Source organism: Tupaia chinensis, unplaced genomic scaffold (genome assembly GCF_000334495.1).
Source record: "Tupaia chinensis unplaced genomic scaffold, TupChi_1.0 Scaffold000058_1, whole genome shotgun sequence".
Classification (NCBI taxonomy): domain Eukaryota; kingdom Metazoa; phylum Chordata; class Mammalia; order Scandentia; family Tupaiidae; genus Tupaia; species Tupaia belangeri.
The window spans coordinates 203,230-220,959 of record NW_006159516.1 but is presented as its reverse complement, the minus strand read 5'-3'; the positions used below and the strand labels follow the sequence as shown (position 1 = coordinate 220,959).

Below are 17,730 nucleotides of genomic sequence, written 5' to 3'. Positions count from 1 at the left end.
CAAATGAAAGATAATCTTGTTGGGTACAGAATTCTTGGTTGAAGTTGCTTTTCCCTTAACACGTTGAATATATTTTCCCATTCTTTCCTCGCTCACATTGTTTCCGATGAGAGCTCTGCTGTTGGTCTGATGGGATACCCTTTGTAGGTAACTTGCCGTTTTTCTCTTCCCAATCTTAGGATCTTGTCTTTGTCTGTGGTTTTGGTCAATCTGGCTATAATGTGTCTTGGAGAAGATCTCCTTGGGTTGATTCTATCTGGGGTCCTCTGTATTTCTTGGGATTGAATCTTTGAGTACCTTTCTAGGTTTGGAAAGTTTTCTTGCAGGATCTCATGGAATGGATGATCAATGTCCTTATGAGTCTCTTCGCCTTCTAGGATGCCTATTATTCAGATGTTTGGGCTTTTGATGGTATCTAGTATTTCTCGTATATTAGTCTCAAATTTTTGGGCCATTTTCTCAGTCTTCATGATGGATTTTTCTAGGCTAGCAATTTTCTCTTCTATGTCTGAGATTCTATTTTCTGTATGATCTAGTCTGCTTTTAATACTTTCAAGGGAGATTTTGACTTCCTGTATTATAGCCTTCATCTCTAACAGTTCCATCTGATTCTTTTGTAAAGTGTGAAATTGCTCTTTTAGATCTTGCATGAATTTCCTCACCTCCTGGAACTCAACAACTTCTTTCTCCTTCCTCTTCAGCAGTTCATTGTCTCTCTTCTCTTCCATCTCTGTTAGTTTTGCCATTATGAATGTTCTTTTTTGGAGAGATTTTCACTATAGGGCAGGTGCGCTCGCCAGACAGACAGAGAGAGACCTAGAGACAGAAAGTGAGAAATCATCCCTCAGGGGGGATTGCCTTAAGAATGTTCTGAATTCTTTATAAGACATTTCCATGAATCCCCTTGAACTGTGTGTGGATGAAGACGAGTTATCCTTTTCCCTTGGTGGAGAGGTATTTTCCTGCTTTCCCATATTTCTTGTGGTCCTGCAGCAATTTCTAGTCATCTGGTTGATGGTCAGTTTCTTCCCAAACTTGGAAGTTCAATCTGAGCATTGAGGAGCGTGCAGAAAAGGAAACAGAAAGAGAGAAACAACAGCAACAACAGCAAAAAAACAAACAAGAAACAGAAAAAGAGAAGAAAAAATGAAGATAAAAACTTTTCAATAAAACTAAAAAAATTAATATTTAAAAAAAATTTCAGTAAAAAACCAAAAATTGAAAAACTGCGTGGCGCGCTTGTGCACCGCGTGAAATTCTAAAAAGCAAAAATTTAAAGAAAAAGAGAAGAGACAGAGGTAGAGAGAGACAAAGACAGGTACAGAGACAGGAGACCTGGAAGGGGTCTTCCTAGCACACGAGTTTTGTGTGCTGGAGGCTGAATTATCAGTGCGAAGTCTTGATTTCTGTTTCCCCAAAATGGCTAGTTTGCAGAATCCATGAGGCTGTGTCTTCAAGAAGGTCTGTTGTCTTTGCTTCTCCACGCAAGTTTTGTGTGCTGGAGGCCGAATTATCAGTGGGAAGTCTTGATTTCTGTTTCCCCAAAATGGCTAGTTTGTAGAATCCATAAGGCTGTGTCACCAGCCTCTCACTAAGAAGCCCTTGTGCCATTTGGGGCTCCAGGCAGAGGTGCCTGTGGGCCACGTTGGGGGGAGGGCATCCATCCCACCTAATCAAGTAGTGCTTCACCAGAGTCATAGCCTCCAGCGCTGTCACCACTTCCTGCAGCAGCCTAAGAACACCTTCTCTCCCGCCCACGCCAGTAAGAAGTGCATGAGTCTTCTTTTTTATTAGGAGCACTGGCTATCCACATGCAGAAGAATGAAATTAGATCCTTATCTCACACTGTATTAAAATTATATCAAAGTGTTTTAGAGACTTGAACATAAGCTACCCCCAAACTCAAACTACTAGATGAAGATATAGGGCAAAAGTAACTGTTTGCTTTTTGAATTCAGCAGTTCAGCTCTCTCAAACTGTTAGGATTTTGTAGATTATCTTGCTTTTCTCTGTTTTTAGGGTGTGAGCCATGTTATTGTGTTGTTTAGTATACCTAAAACAAAAGCAGAACTCAGAATAAAGATTAGAAACCGATGTTAAAAGATTTATACTTTTTTCTTTTTCTTTTCTTTTTTCTTTTATAGATCCTCCTGCCCCATGTTTTTTAAGTAAATTTGTTGCAATCATTCTGTGGATTATTTGCTTGGTGCTTCTTGTGTCTGTTGGCGTCTTAGCAACAATGTGTAAGTCATTATCTAAAAGAGAAGTCTGCTTTTTCACTATTTACACAGTAGAATCTATTGAAGATGATGTATTTCTTAATCCATACAATTTTCTTGACTAACTGTAGCATTTTCTACACAGAACTGGAAGTGATTTCTTACTGACATATTAAATGGTTGCCTTTTCCCAAGCATGTCAAATATTTTTTCTCATTTTTTTTTTACCAGACATTCTTTCAAAGAAATCTTTAACTATAAGAGACTTGCTCACACTGTTTTCAGAATGATATTTTCTTTATCTGTGACCAAGTATTGCTTAAATGTGCCATATCATAATTTGATTTTTATGTTAATGACTTCCCTATTTAACTTGAATTGTTTAATACAAATGATGTTTTATTAGACACTTGTATTTATTAATTTAGTATAGTGTCATATACACAAGAATGTTTAATTATTTTTCTTTGTTAGTTTAAAACTGACCTTTCTTAATTCTCTGCAGTACATATGAAGTCATTTCAAGTAGAAAGCCATCCAGGAAATTTTTCCTCTGACAATGAAACAAATAAAACAGGTAATTTTGCAAGACTCTCTGAGTTATAACGAGCTATAGGAGAGAGGAGAGAATTAATCATGTATCATAACTTGAGCTGTAGGAGTGAGGAGAGAATTAATCATGTATCAACTCTTTGGTTTGATACATAAAATCAAATACATATAAAAAGACATAAGTCAAATTGACTTATTGAATATATATCAGAGAGCATTCTCACGTAGTCATTTACATGTATAAAATATACCTAAAAGGCTGTTCCTATGAAATGTTGACATAAGGGCAAATTAATTTTTTGACAGAGCATTGGCTTATGCTTAGTGAATATCTATTTATAATTTTATTGTATTTATGCATTTTTACCATTTTTAAGCTTACAGTTTTTTATTTAAAAATGTATACAGATTTTCATTTTGAGCACAAAAATACTACTTTGACAATTTTAATAGTTATTTTTTTGGACATGTTTCTCTTACTATGATTTTAAAAAATATTCCCTATGTACATCTTATGAGTCATAAGGCCAAAATGTTTTTGATGAAGTAAGTTATTAATTTAGTAAAATGTGATATTAAATTTAAGTTCATACAAAATATTCTGTAAAATCAAATGATGTTTTTGTCAACCAATAGTAGATTTGCTCTGTAAACTTATTGGAACTTATACTGATGGAAGACATTAAATTTTATTCTCTCTCTCTTTTCTTTAAACCATAGATCAGAATCATCCTGTTTTCCCTGTGTGCCCAAACAGCTGGCATCAGTATGGAAGTAATTGCTATTATTTTTCTAGGAACAAACAATCTTGGGAAGAGTGTCATCATTTTTGCATTGGTTTAAATTCAATATTTCTTAAATTGAATACTGAAGAAGAGCAGGTAAAGACAAGATTTTGTTTCATATATTTCAGTGGGCTCTAGTATCAGAAAAATCTAAGATTTGTAGTAACTACTCAAGTTTTATATTATCCTAAAGCATTTTGGATACTACAATCATGGAAGTCTTTAAAATTTGACTGTAACTTTGAATGTGTATTGTAATAACATTTAAGTATCTTTTCTCAGCACTTAGAAAAAAAGCACAAATAATATGTAGACAAGATCATTTATAGTCTGATTCCCACCTATGTCTCTGGCTTCATTTGCTGTTAGTGACTTCCTGACACTCTGCTCTAAGGTGAGCAGTGTTGTTCCCCTGTTTTCTTCATACCCACATTTCTCACATTGCTATTTTGTCTGCCTGTGACAAATTTTATCTACTGTATCTTCCACCCGAAATTGTGTTCTTTTGGTTAATGCACCCTCATTCGAAAGATTTTAGTTTATTAGACAATGCCCTTGAAAACATTTTTAGTCCACTAAGACTTAAGCCTCGTGATAGGGGGTGAGCAGGTAGTTTTGTGGCTAAGACACAGGACTTGCATATGGCTGACCATGGTTCACATCCTGGACCTGGCATCTTGCTCTCTCACTTTCTCTCTCTCTCTGTTTGTCTCTCTCTGGTGAGAGCATGTGTATTATAGCAAATTAATAATAATAACAATAATAAATAAAATTAAATAAATAATTTTTGAGAGGTTTTTGCTATAGGGTGCATGCACTCGCCAGACAGAGAGAGCGCGAGAGAGACAGAGAGACAGAGAGACAAAAAGTGAGAAATCACTCCCCAAGGGATATGGCTATGCCGCAATCCCTTCTCCTCCATTCTCCTCTTGGGATCTTGGGCATGCACTCACACATGCCCGGCATGAGTTTTAAGCCACTGGGTCTGGGACACGAACTGCGGTTGACTACATGGGAGTCCAGTGACATAGCCATTACGCTAACTGCTGGTCCCAAAATAAATAATTTTTAAAAAGAAAAAACAGCAACCTTGCTAAATCTTCCCCTTCCCTTTGATCCTATGTTTCCTTTTTCTTTTTTTTAACAATAGATTCCACTGTTGTACATAGGCATCCTTAATCCTGTTTTTCTGTGCCTACTATAAGCAACTACATCTACCAGGCTTATTTGCCTACTTTTACAGCCTATGGAAATGTCTCGACTACTATGTGAATCAAAGAATAATTGCTCAGTGAATAAATGAGTCATTGGCAATTGATATTCATTACAGGACTAAACAATTTAGGATTAATCTCTTCAGATTCTTTCGATATTACAGAAAAGAGAATCCAAAGATAATTTTATAAATAAAATATACATTTTAAGCCATATTACATAGAGAATATTTTATATTCTCCTATTCAGATAAGGTTTTGCTTTCAAATATATTTTTCCATTACTCTCTTCAGAGTTTTGTCATAAAATTGTCAAAGATGCAATGCGCTTTGCTAAAAGAAAAGTTTTGGATCGATGTATACAACAGTCAACAACCAAAACTGCTGGATGGTACAGCTCTGACCTCGGGCAAGTAAGTCTCCTGCTGTCTCACAATTTCAGTCCAGAATAATATAATTTTTCTTTTTTCAAATCTAAACCTTTGGTGCAATTTCTCTTACAAGAATATTCATATCGCACTGTAAAGTTATATGTAATCCAATGTAGTATAAAGAAGATTATGATGATAATAAAAAATAAAAATAAAAAATAAAAGAATATTCACATCGGATTTAGAGCCTGCCCTAGTCTAATATACGCTCGCCTAGAACCTTATTTTCATTAGAAGATCTACAAAGAGCCTATTTCCAAATAAGATCACATTCTGAAATTCTGGTTAGGCATAAATTTTAGAGAGACAATATTCAATCTATCTTATTTTTCTAAAAATGAAGATTTTCTAGCTTCAAGTCAAATGAATTCATTTGGCTATATAGAGATATAAAATTATATTCTGAAAATAATTTCATGAAATTATAATGTACTTATATTTTGAGAGTCATTGCACTTAATGACATATGTCTGCTTAATATCACACATATTTGGACAATGTCATAGAAACTTCTCTGGATTCCCAGAAACATTGTGAAATAAAACCATCAACAATGGGATAGGGGAGTGAAGAAATATTAGTGATAAAATTAGCCAGAATAAATGGCTCAAATATTGACAGTAAAATTCTCTTACTAATAGATTTTGAAAAAGCTGAACATCTCTATGAAGTTCTCTTGTAGTGATAAAGTTATCTTCGATTAATTACGCAGTCAGTGACCATCTTATGCTGAGATTATGGATGCAGTAGGAGCTGAAGATTTTCAACAATGCAACAGTCCTGAGTCATCATAAAACAAATATCTCTATGCCAAGTGCCTACATACCCATTCCAGGTTGTACACTTTTGCACAGTGAAAGCAGTTATAAAACCCAGTAATAACTGTAGAGTAGACAAGAATTGATTCTGAAAATCTGTAGGTTCAATGCTTTTGCTTTAATGGGTTCTCTTTATTAAGATTGGTTTTTCCAGCCTACCATTCTAATTTAAACATTTATTTTGAACACTTGTATATACAATACACACATATATAAACACCCAGATATATTACAAAAGAGTGCTTGTAACAGCCCATAAAACTGATACTTCCTGACTTATCATATATAGATTAAATGTGGTCTGATTCATGATATTTATCATTTATCATTCCTCTTATAGTTTTTAAAAACATTTCTATCCTTGGGACCAGCAGATGGAATTATGGTTATGTAGCTGGACTCCCACCTAGTCGACTGAGGTCTGAGTCCCAGACCCAGTGACATCAAACTCACCCTGGACACATGTGTGTGCATGCCCAAAATCCCAAAAGGAGAAAGGAGAAGGGGTTGTGGCATAACTATTCCTCCTGAGGGTGATTTTCCGCTTTCCATCTCTCTGTCTCTCCAGTAAATGCAGGCACCCTATAGCAGAAATCTCTCTCTTAAAAAAAATTCTATTCTTCATAATTCTCTTTCTTGTCAAAATTCCTGTTTATTAATTTTCTTTTTCATTTCACTTCCTACCATGATTCTCTGTGACTTCCAATCACTATGTGTGCAAAACCAAGTTTACCAAGACTCAGAAATACTGAAATACCAATGTCCTAGTTCTCCAGTTTTAATTCTACAGTTTAAGACATTAATTAATAACACAATTTCTGAAGCTATGTTCCTTGGATCTGAGTTTTGGCTCAGTCACTTGGGTGATCTTAATCTTATTATTAAGACACTCTGCATCTCACTTTCCATTATCTATAAAATAAGGTGAATAATACAACTTACTTTTTTGAGTGGGTGTGAGAAATACATTAATTGGTCAATTCAAGCATGTGGTAAATGTCAGGCATGTAAGAAGTCAGTAAAGGTGAATTCCTTCCTCCCATACTTCTTCATTCTGTTCTATTTTTTAAAGGTTTATTTCATTTTTTCTCATGAGAAAGAGAGAGATATACCCTTGACAGTAGCTCATCATACCACAATCTCCTCCCATCCCCAGACTTCCAGACAGCCAGGGCACTTATGCATGCACCTGGCATGCTCAGAAAAACCACAGGTTCAAACCCCTAGCCCTCTGCATGGCTTCCAGCATTGCAGAGAGGCTCTCTAGTACCCATATCATGGTAGCTGGGTCAACCACAGATCTTAATATTAACGTGACAAAAAAACCTTTAAATAAATAAATATAATTAAATTATTTAATAATTATTTAATATGCATTAAATTAATAAACATTAAATAAAACTAAATATTAAATTAAATAATAAAAGTATTAATATTTATTCAATCACATAATAAAATTACTAATATTTAATTACTTAATTAAATATTTAAATATTAAAATGATATTTAAATAACATCGAAATAATAATGTTAAAATACTCTTTAAATAATATTACATATTTAAATATTTAGTGATATTTAATAATTAAATTATATCTTCTATGAAATCTAAATTTAATATCACAGATTCCTTCCAATGTGCCCACACTTTGCAAAAATCATTTTTCAATATAAGGCCTGTGTTCAAATTAAGACTTTAGATTCACCTGAAATTCTAAGTGATTTCATATTTATTTCTATTTCACGTAATTGGGTCAATGTGTGCCTTCCTTCAAGAATTATAAAACATATTTCAGGAAACTTTTCCTGAAATGTTCCGCATGTCATTATTATACTCAAATTTTTGATCTTTTAAAGTTATTGTCCATATCTCTACATAGATTCTGGCCTTTAATCTCAGAAAGAGTAAGAGAGTTAATTGTTTCTGATATAACGACAATTTGGTTGTTCTACATATAATATAGAGCCTATTTATCGAAATGCTAATGGTTAAAGGAAATATAGTAAGTGTCATTAAAACCGAAAATATTCTGAAATTGCCTGAGGTCACAGAGATGATAGCTAGAATTGAAGGCATTGTTATCATTCTTAATGCCACAATTAAATTTTGCATGATACTTAATATCGTCTTCATTATTTGTATTGTTATCTGAGAAAGTGAAATTACTGCTGCTTTGTAATTATATAAAAATAATGAATTAAAAAACCACTATTGATATATTGAATAAGTTCATCATTTAATCATTAAAATGTTTTCTCTTTTAGGCTTCAACTTCCAGGACATGAGAAAACTAATAATAAATGCATGCATATAAAAAGTGGCCAAATTATTCCTGAAGATTGCCAGGATAAAGGCTATTGTATCTGCAAGAAGACAATATATTCATATTAAATAAAATATATCAGGAAAAAAGTGAACATTTGAAATCTCCTAACTTGACTTCAACTCTGTAAAATGTTAATTTAGTAAAAAATAGATATTAAATGCTAATCTTTAGCTTATTCTTTAACTTTTTTTTTTTAATGGTGCATACACTCACCAGAGACAGTGAGAGGGAGTGGGAGAAAACACCCCACAATGAGGAGTTGTCAGGTCCCAATCCTTTCTCCTCCATTTATCGATCCTGTCAGAATTTTGGGCACATATGCATATCTGTCCAGTATGTTTTTCAATCCACAGGGCCAGTCAGCCATGTGGAATCCAGAATCTTTTACCATTAGGCTTTTCTTTAACATTAATTATGAATATTTAGCAGAATAAAGGCGTTAAACAAGATATCATTGAGAGAAGACTCCTTCCTCCATTGGAACTGTGAACTAGTGCTTTCAGAAGCTAAGACTAATGAAGATTTTCTGCTGAGAATCCACCATCCAGAACCCATTCCAACATGTTAGGGTCCCCTGTATCCTTCTCTGTATCTCTCTCTGTCTTTTCACTTTTACAACCTAAAAAAAAATTTTTTTAAGGTGAAATATTTTCTTTGCTCTTGGATCCTTTATCTTGCTGATTCTCACCCATCCCCACTCCCATTTAAGAGAGGCAAAAGTGCAGGCCTTCAGAGAAGACTCCTTCATTAGAGCTGTGAACTAGTGCTTTCAGAGACTGAGACTATTGAAGATTTTCTGCTGAGAATTGACCCTCCAGACCCCATTCTAGAGTGGTTGAGGATTTCAATTTTTGCTTAAAAATTTTTTTCTTTTTCTCTTTTTCTGTTTTTCCTCCCTCTTTTTTTCTCTTTCTCTGTTTCCTTTTCCTTTTTCTTTTACCTTCATCACTTTGCTGCTCACCTCCAAGTACCGAGTGTCTAGACAGGTCTAAGTGAACCATAACCCAACATCTGAATACTATTAGTATCAGAATATTCCTCAATTCCCACTGAATCTGCTGCACTAAGGAGAAAAATGGAATGGCAGAAAGATTGCAGATCACCTCCTCCTGCACATCTCTGAATGCTCAGATTCAAGTTCTAGAAATTAGGAAGAAATGTAAAACCCATCAGATGACCAGAAATCACCAAAAAGGCACAAAAAATATAAGAAACCAAGAAAATACCTCTCCCCCAAGGAAAAAGAATAACTCCTCTTCATCCACAGACAGTTCAATGGAGCTCACAGAAATGTCAGACAAAGAAATTAGAATATTCATAGTGATGAAGCTAACAGAGATGCAAGAGAAGAAAGACAATGAACACCAGAAGATGCAGGAGAAAAGAGACAATGAGTTCCAGAAGGTGAGGAACTTTTTGCATGATCTGAAAGAGGAAATACATACCATAAAAATGGAACAGTTAGAGATCAAGGTTGTAATATAGGAAATTCAAACCTCTCTTGAAAGTATTAAAAGCAGACTAGACCATACAGAAGATTGAATCTCAGATGTAGAAGACAGAATCACTGGCCTAGAAAAATCCACCTTGAAGAGTGAGAATATAGCCCCCAAATTGAGAATAATATATGAGAAATACTGGATACCAATAAATGTCTAAATATCTGGATAATTGGTATCCCAGAAGGTGAAGAGACTAACAAGGGCATTGATAATCTATTCCATGAAATCCTGGAAGAAAACTTTCCAAACCTAAAGAGGCATTCAAAGATCAAGACTAAAGAAATACACAGGACCCCAAATAGAATCAACCCAAGAAGATCTTTTCCAAGACACATTATAGCCAGATTGACCAAAACCACAGACAGAGACAAGATACTAAAACTGGCAAGATAGAAATGGCAAGTTACCTACAAAGCATATCTCATGAGACTAACAGTGGCCCTCTCCTTGGAATGTGAGCAAGGAAAGAATGGGAAAATATATTCAAAGTGTTAAGTGAAAAAAAATTTCAACCAAGAATACTATACCCAGCAAGATTATCCTTTAAATGGGAAGAGAAGACAAGAACATTCTCAGATGAACAAAATCTGAAAGAATTTACCCACACCAGATCAGCTCTCCAAGAAGTTCTGAAGAAACTGCTATATCAGGAAAACTAAATGCAGACACACAGAAATAAGAGTTCAAAAACAATTAAGAAAACAGCCAGCTTAAAGGCAGGGACAAGTCTAGAGTTGAATGCTATCTTCCAGAATTTAAACGGAAAGATTGGATTACAACAGAAGATAGATTAAGTACATGAGACTGAACTGATGAAATATAATTTTATGACTTTTGACTAAAACATTACTGATCATTTCTATGCTTTGTTTTATAGACTTAAGAATTTTTGTCTTCTCTTGAGATGGCCACAGGTCCTTGTACCTATTATTTGAACAGAATCCTAACCTGTTTCCTGGCTTTATCACTATAAGTTCATATTTGTGGCTAGTTTTATATAAAATTACAGTTTTCCTTTGCCTTGTTATGAGCATCTGTGAGAAAATAAATAGTTAGGGTAAGAAGATATGGTTGCCTGATAAAGTGAGCCTTGATGAAAAATTACATTTTAAATAAGATACAAAGTAATATGACTTAGACGGAGTTACAGGGAACCAGGAGATGGTAAAATTTTATTAAGTATATAAGGTTCAAAAAGTGTGGAAATATAATAGTTTGACTGGAATTTAAGGATTATTTGACATTAAGCATTTTTTCTTAATATCAATGGACAGGCACAGAGTTTTTAAGTGTTGTGGGTACACAGTGGTACAAACCAAAGAGCTATGTCTGTTTCCATGGGGGGGCGGGTTTAAACTCTAGAGGGAAAGCTTTTAATAAAGTAGTCACATTAATAAATACATGATTATAAGTAAAATAAGGTTTTTCTCATAAAGGACAAGATAGTTATCAGATTACTACAGAAAAACTGATCTAGAATGAAGACTTTACCAATGTATTAATGTTTAGGCAAAATCTAAGGAATAAATAATTTTAACAGCAAAGTAAGGGAAGAGTCCAGGAGATAAGAGTGTTTCAGAGAGGAAAAAAATAAGCAGCAGATGGAAAGTCTTGGAGTTGGAATGAAGGCAGCTGTGGCTAGAGCACAGAGTTGGAGGAGAAAAATGGCATGCAACAACCCTAAAGAGAATAAAACAAAGTAGAAAACAAAGAGTTTTGAAAACTACAAGAAAATATTTTACTTTTTATTTTTTTAGAGGTTATTGCTAGAGGGCACGTGCACTTGCCAGAAAGATGGGGGGAGACAGACAGAAAGTGAGAAATCACCCCCCAGGTAGGATGACCACACCACAATCCCTTCTCCTCCATTCTCCTCTTGGGATCTTGGGCACACACGCACATGTGCCCGGCTTGAGTTTAAGCCACTGAGTCCAGGACTTGAACCATGGTCGACTACGTGGGAGTTCAGTGACATAGCCCTTACGCCAACTGCTGGTCCCGTATTTTACTTCTTCAGGGTACTCTGAATTCTTGAAGTCATTCAAACTGAGATAAAATAATATAAAGTCATTCCCTGTACACAAATCCCAAATATAATGCTGGGTGACAGATAAACATTATTTTATAACTGAGAGCACAAATTCTCCTAAAAGAAATATGGCAAAATAAATTTTCTATTTATATAATATAATCAATACCTATTTAACCAAAATATAATATAAGCATTCTAAATAAGCCTTAATGAGATAAAGAGAACATTTGTATCATGAAATAAAAATATTATCCAACTCAATGGATAACATTTAACAGATAAACACAGTAAAGAAAAGTCAAAACAATAAAAGAAAGCATTTTTTTTAAGACAGATTTTTGCTATAGGGTATGTGTGCTCATTGGAGAAACAGAGACAGAGAGACAGAAAGCAAGAAATAATCCCCCAGGGGGAATGAATGAACACCCTACAATTCCTTCTCTTGGTATTTTGGGCACTCACACAGATGCACCTGGTTTGAGTTTTAAGATGCTGGGCCTGGGACTCAAACTATGGTCGATTATGTGAGTCCAGTGACATAATATTATGCAGTTTGCTGGTCCCAAGGGGTTTTATTTTCATTTTAAAAATGATTTTTTTTATTAGCATCACATACGTGTGGAATGATGTGCAAGTGATTTAATTCTGGAGTAGGGAGAATACCTCAGCCAACTGCTACTCTTTTTTTTTTTTTTGGAGGGACCTATCACACAAAGGCATTTGTTTGTTCGTTTGTTTATTTTTTTGAGAGAGAAAATGTGTGCACTTATGTGTGTGCTCATACCTGCACATTCCCAAGAAAGAGAGAAGCACCCTTGAAAGGGCTCTAAATCTGAGGTATGCCACGTGACTTCCAACTTGTAGGGCACTCATGTTGTCACTGCACTTCAGCCACCCACCTGCCACTGTTGTTGATGTCATTACTTATCATCACTCATAATCTGGCCAAGATAGGGAACCTGTTTTGGGAAAGAGAAATTGGAAAAACTTTTAGTAGTCATGTGGACTAGAGTTACAAGTGGATATTTTAATGTTCTGGCTATGGTTTAAGAGTTCTCTCTAAAACTCCTATGGAATTTAATTATGGGGGGGCTCTGAAAAAATATTCAATGGACACAGCATGGAAGGCTGACAGTCGGGGATAATGTATATAGTAGTATCATTGACATGCACTGCATGCATGCTTTGAGAAACCGTATCATACCACATAAAGGTGTACTATGATGAAACAGAGATAAATCTTTTTTTTTCTTTTTCTTTTTTGGAGAGATTTTTGCTATAGGGCACATGTGCTCGCCAGAAAGACGGAGAGAGACAGAGAGACAGAAAGCAAAAAAATCACCCCCCAGGGGGATGGCCACACCGCAATCCCTTCTCCTCCATTCTCCTCTCAGGATCTTGGGAACGCACGCACACGCGCCCAGCATTGAATTTAAGCCACCGGGTCCGGGACTTGAACTGTGGTCAACTACATGAGAGTCCAGCGACATAACCATTATACCATCTGCTGGTCTCTGAAATATAAATAAATCTTAACAATAAAAATGCAAATAAATAGATTTTTAAAAAGTACTTCATATATTTGGGGAAAAGATGATTAAACCACAAGGAGTGGGCATAATGTCTTTCATAAGTGGCTTTTGGGAGTGCATTCTTCCTCATGCCCTCTCTCCTTATTTCATTTGCTGATGCAACTAGAAGGTCTAGCCAAATGTCAACACCTTGATACTAGACCTCGTATCCTCCAGGACTGTGAACCAATACATTCTGTGAACCAATACCTGTTCAGTCTGGGGTAGACTCATGGCTTTGTGGTTTAGGGAATCAGATCCCACATGACTGAACAGGTGGTTCAAGTCCCAGACCTGGCAGCTTTAGAAACACGTTGGGTACGTGCCCCGAATCCTGACAGGATGAAGAAATGGAGGAGAAGGAGAAGGGATAGCAGTGTAACCACATCCTATTGGGACGAACTTCCTCCCTCTCTCTGTCTCTCTCTGTTGAGCACATGCTCCCTCTGGCAAAATTAAAACAAAAAATTACCAAGTTTGTGGATTCTGTTATAGCAGCACAAAATGGACTATGCCAGTCTCCAAAACCTGTTTTTCCACAAATCATTTGCTCAGTCCAAGAGAAAACAGAGGACTATGAAGTAAGGCCAAAAGATTCTCGAACCAGGTGGCCCCAAGATTAAGGCAGCTGGATCCCACATGGGCCCAGTGGGGGAGTATTTTCTCACTTTCATTCTCTCTGCTTTTCTCTGACTCCATCCCCCTCTATCCTTCTCTGGTGAAAGCACTACCCTGTAGCAAACAAAACAAAACAAAAACAAACACACGAAATTCTTTTTTTTTTTTTTCTTTTTTTTTTGGAGAGGTTTTCACTATAGGGCGCGTGCACTCACCAGACAGACAGAGACATAGAGACAGAAAGCGAGAAATCACCCCCCAGGGGGGATGGTCACGCCGCAATCCCTTCTCCTCCATTCTCCTCTCGGGATCTTGGGCACGCACGCACACGCGCCCGGCGTGAGATTTAAGCCACCGGGTCCGAGACGCGAACCGCGGTCGACTACGTGGGAGTCCAGCGACATAGCCATTATGCTAACTGCTGGTTCCCACAAAATTCTGAAATTAAAAAACAGACTTCTCGTTTCTCAGGATTTTTTTCTTTCTTTCTATTTTATTTTTTTGGAAATAAAGACTAGCCAGATGAAGGGGCTGTAAAACAAACAAATAATCCATCAGGGACAGCTACAGAGGGAGCAGGAGTAGGTACTGACAACTAGATCTGCAGACTGTCACACCTCGTGACAGTGACTGATTCTGAGAATGGCTGGGAGCTACAAAACCATGTTTGGCCGTTGACTGAAGGCTCTGACTTTAGGATGGAGAAACCAGTGGAGCTTTTATTAATAATGACACAATGTAAAAGACATGAGCCTTAAATACACAGGTAGTGTCACCTTCAAGATATTCGCCAAACTGTATTTTCTAAGGTGTTAAGTAAAGGAAATATAAACATTTCAGGAAAAGCCAAATTTCCTATAGATTACAGGCTGGGGTAACTGAGTGTTACCAAAGCTATGAATCCTTTTAATTCTTCATTTAAGTGATTACACCCCTTCCTATTCACTGAAAAAAATTGGAAAAAGGTCATTTCAACTGCACCTGTATGGTTCTTTGTCTTTTTCTTCCTTTCTTCCTGTTTTTCTTCCTGTTCTTTTTCTTTTCTTTCTCTTTTTTTCTTCTTTCTTTCAATCTTATTTTTTCCCTTACTTCCTCTCCCTCTTCTTTCTTTCTTTCTTTCTTTCCTTTTTCACTTCTTCTTTTTTTTTCTCTTTCTTCCTTTCTTCTTCTGTTATAGGGCATGTGTGCATGCCAGAAAGAGACAGAGAGAGAGGGGAAAAGCAAAAATAGCCCCCCCCCGGGAGGGGGGGGGAGAATGGCCATTCCACAATCCCTTCTCCTCCATTCTTCTCTCAGGATTTTGGGCACACATGTGACCAGCATGTTTCACAAGCCACTGGTATGGGAACTGAAGCCCACAATTGGCCATGTGGCGCCTAGATGCCTTAACTCCCATGCTATCTGCTGGCTCCCTCTGTAGTTCTTTATATACAATGTCTGACATAGAATTAAAAAAATTACTAGACTTGTAAAAAGGTAAGAAAATACTGTTTATAATTAAGAAAAGACATAAAAAAATAAAGTTACATATATCATCTAAATAAGTGATTACCAGATCAAGTTTTTAACATAACTATAATAAATGGGCTCAACAGTTATAGTGTTCTTTTTCTTTTCTTTCTCTTTTTTTCTTCTTTCTTTCAATCTTATTTTTTCCCTTACTTCCTCTCCCTCTTCTTTCTTTCTTTCTTTCTTTCCTTTTTCACTTCTTCTTTTTTTTTCTCTTTCTTCCTTTCTTCTTCTGTTATAGGGCATGTGTGCATGCCAGAAAGAGACAGAGAGAGAGGGGAAAAGCAAAAATAGCCCCCCCCCGGGAGGGGGGGGGAGAATGGCCATTCCACAATCCCTTCTCCTCCATTCTTCTCTCAGGATTTTGGGCACACATGTGACCAGCATGTTTCACAAGCCACTGGTATGGGAACTGAAGCCCACAATTGGCCATGTGGCGCCTAGATGCCTTAACTCCCATGCTATCTGCTGGCTCCCTCTGTAGTTCTTTATATACAATGTCTGACATAGAATTAAAAAAATTACTAGACTTGTAAAAAGGTAAGAAAATACTGTTTATAATTAAGAAAAGACATAAAAAAATAAAGTTACATATATCATCTAAATAAGTGATTACCAGATCAAGTTTTTAACATAACTATAATAAATGGGCTCAACAGTTATAGAAAAGCATGGGCAAAATAGATGTGATTTAAGGTTTACTAGAGAATTTGAATCTCTAAAAACAAACAAATGAACATTCTCATAGTGGAAAGCTATAATATTCGAAATTAAAATCTCAATAGGAGATTGAAACTAAAAAGGTAGTATTGGTGAATTAAATGACTAGTTAATATAAGATACCTGAACTGAAGCACAAACCCAAAACAAAGCAGAAAAATAAAAACAGTTAACGGAGGAACAAAATGTGCTATAAACCCAGCAGGAAAATGCATGTGAAATTGCAGTCATGAGAGAAAAATACTGAAAGAATGTTTACACCAAAAACCATGAAAATCCTAGAACACTTGGGACAGGATAAACAAAAACAAAACCATATCAAAGCACATTTTAATCAAAATTCTAGAACTATAAAGAGAAAATATTAAGTGTAGACATAGGAAAGAAAGACAGTAAACCAGACCATCAACTTCTTAACAGAAATGATGGAAGTAAAAGTTCAATAGTATTTCATTTTGGAAATGACAAAATTATAAAAATAATGTTCTCTTCATGGAAAAAAAATAAAAGATTAATGTGAAATGAAACTATTTTGTAAAAATTAATAATTCATGATTCATCTGCATCATCAGGCTTCATAGCAATGAATGTGATAAGAGATGACTAGACTTGGATTTTCTGACATAATTGAATCTAGCGTGTAAGAGAAAGGGAAGTGGATGAATATGGAAGACTTATTGCTGAGTGAAGCAAGCCATGCTATGAAGGAGAGGCATTGTATGTCCCCACTTAATATATACCAAGTGTCTGCACTCTCTCTCTATATATTTGAAACCATACTGCTTCTGTTGTTATAGAGTCATAAAATTATACAAAATTATAAGACACATTTTGAACATTATCTTTAAAATTCAGTATTTTGAAATTTTGAAAGTTGTTTGTTAACTGTCAAGAATTATGGATTATGAGCTAAAATTTTTTGCTATGTAAAGTAAATGCTTGTGAAAAAACGTAAAAATAAATAAATGAAAGAAAAAACAAAGAGAAAGAGGCTTCAAGACTCAAATGATTTATTTATTTATTTATTTATTTTTGAGAGTTTTTTTTCCTACAGGGTGCGTATGCTCGCCAGAAAGACAGAGAGAGAGACAGAGATAGAAAGCGAGAAATTATCCCACAGGGGGGATGGCCACACCTCAATCCCTTCTCCTCCATTCTCTTCTCAGAATCTTGGGCACGCACACACACATGCCCAGCATGAGTTTAAGTCACTGGGTCTGAGACTTGAACCTCGGTCGACTACGTGGGAGTTCAGCGACATAGCCATTACTCTAACTGCTGGTCCCAAGACTCAATTTTTGTACACCTAGTTTAGCTTTTTATTTTGACATAATTTCAGACTTAATTAAAACCTGAATAGGGAGTACAAAATATTACTATAGATCCTTCACCCAGATTACTTATAAGTTAGAATATTATTATAATTCTCTGT

The 17,730-nt window shown here is 35.7% G+C and overlaps 1 protein-coding gene across 2 annotated transcripts in view; it reads left to right on the top strand.

Annotated features, from left to right (window-relative positions):
• Positions 1–8,422, top strand: part of LOC102483962 (natural killer cells antigen CD94-like) — a 44,698-nt gene extending 36,276 nt beyond the window's left edge. For both annotated transcript variants that reach the window (XM_027776614.1, XM_027776615.1), the window contains 5 exons: positions 2,145–2,243; positions 2,725–2,796; positions 3,492–3,652; positions 5,065–5,183; positions 8,285–8,422. In XM_027776614.1, coding sequence (XP_027632415.1) covers positions 2,145–2,243; positions 2,725–2,796; positions 3,492–3,652; positions 5,065–5,183; positions 8,285–8,411 — 578 coding nt within the window. In that variant the 3' untranslated portion in view covers positions 8,412–8,422. The remainder of the gene's footprint in view (positions 1–2,144; positions 2,244–2,724; positions 2,797–3,491; positions 3,653–5,064; positions 5,184–8,284) is intronic.
• Positions 8,423–17,730: the final 9,308 nt, after the last annotated feature.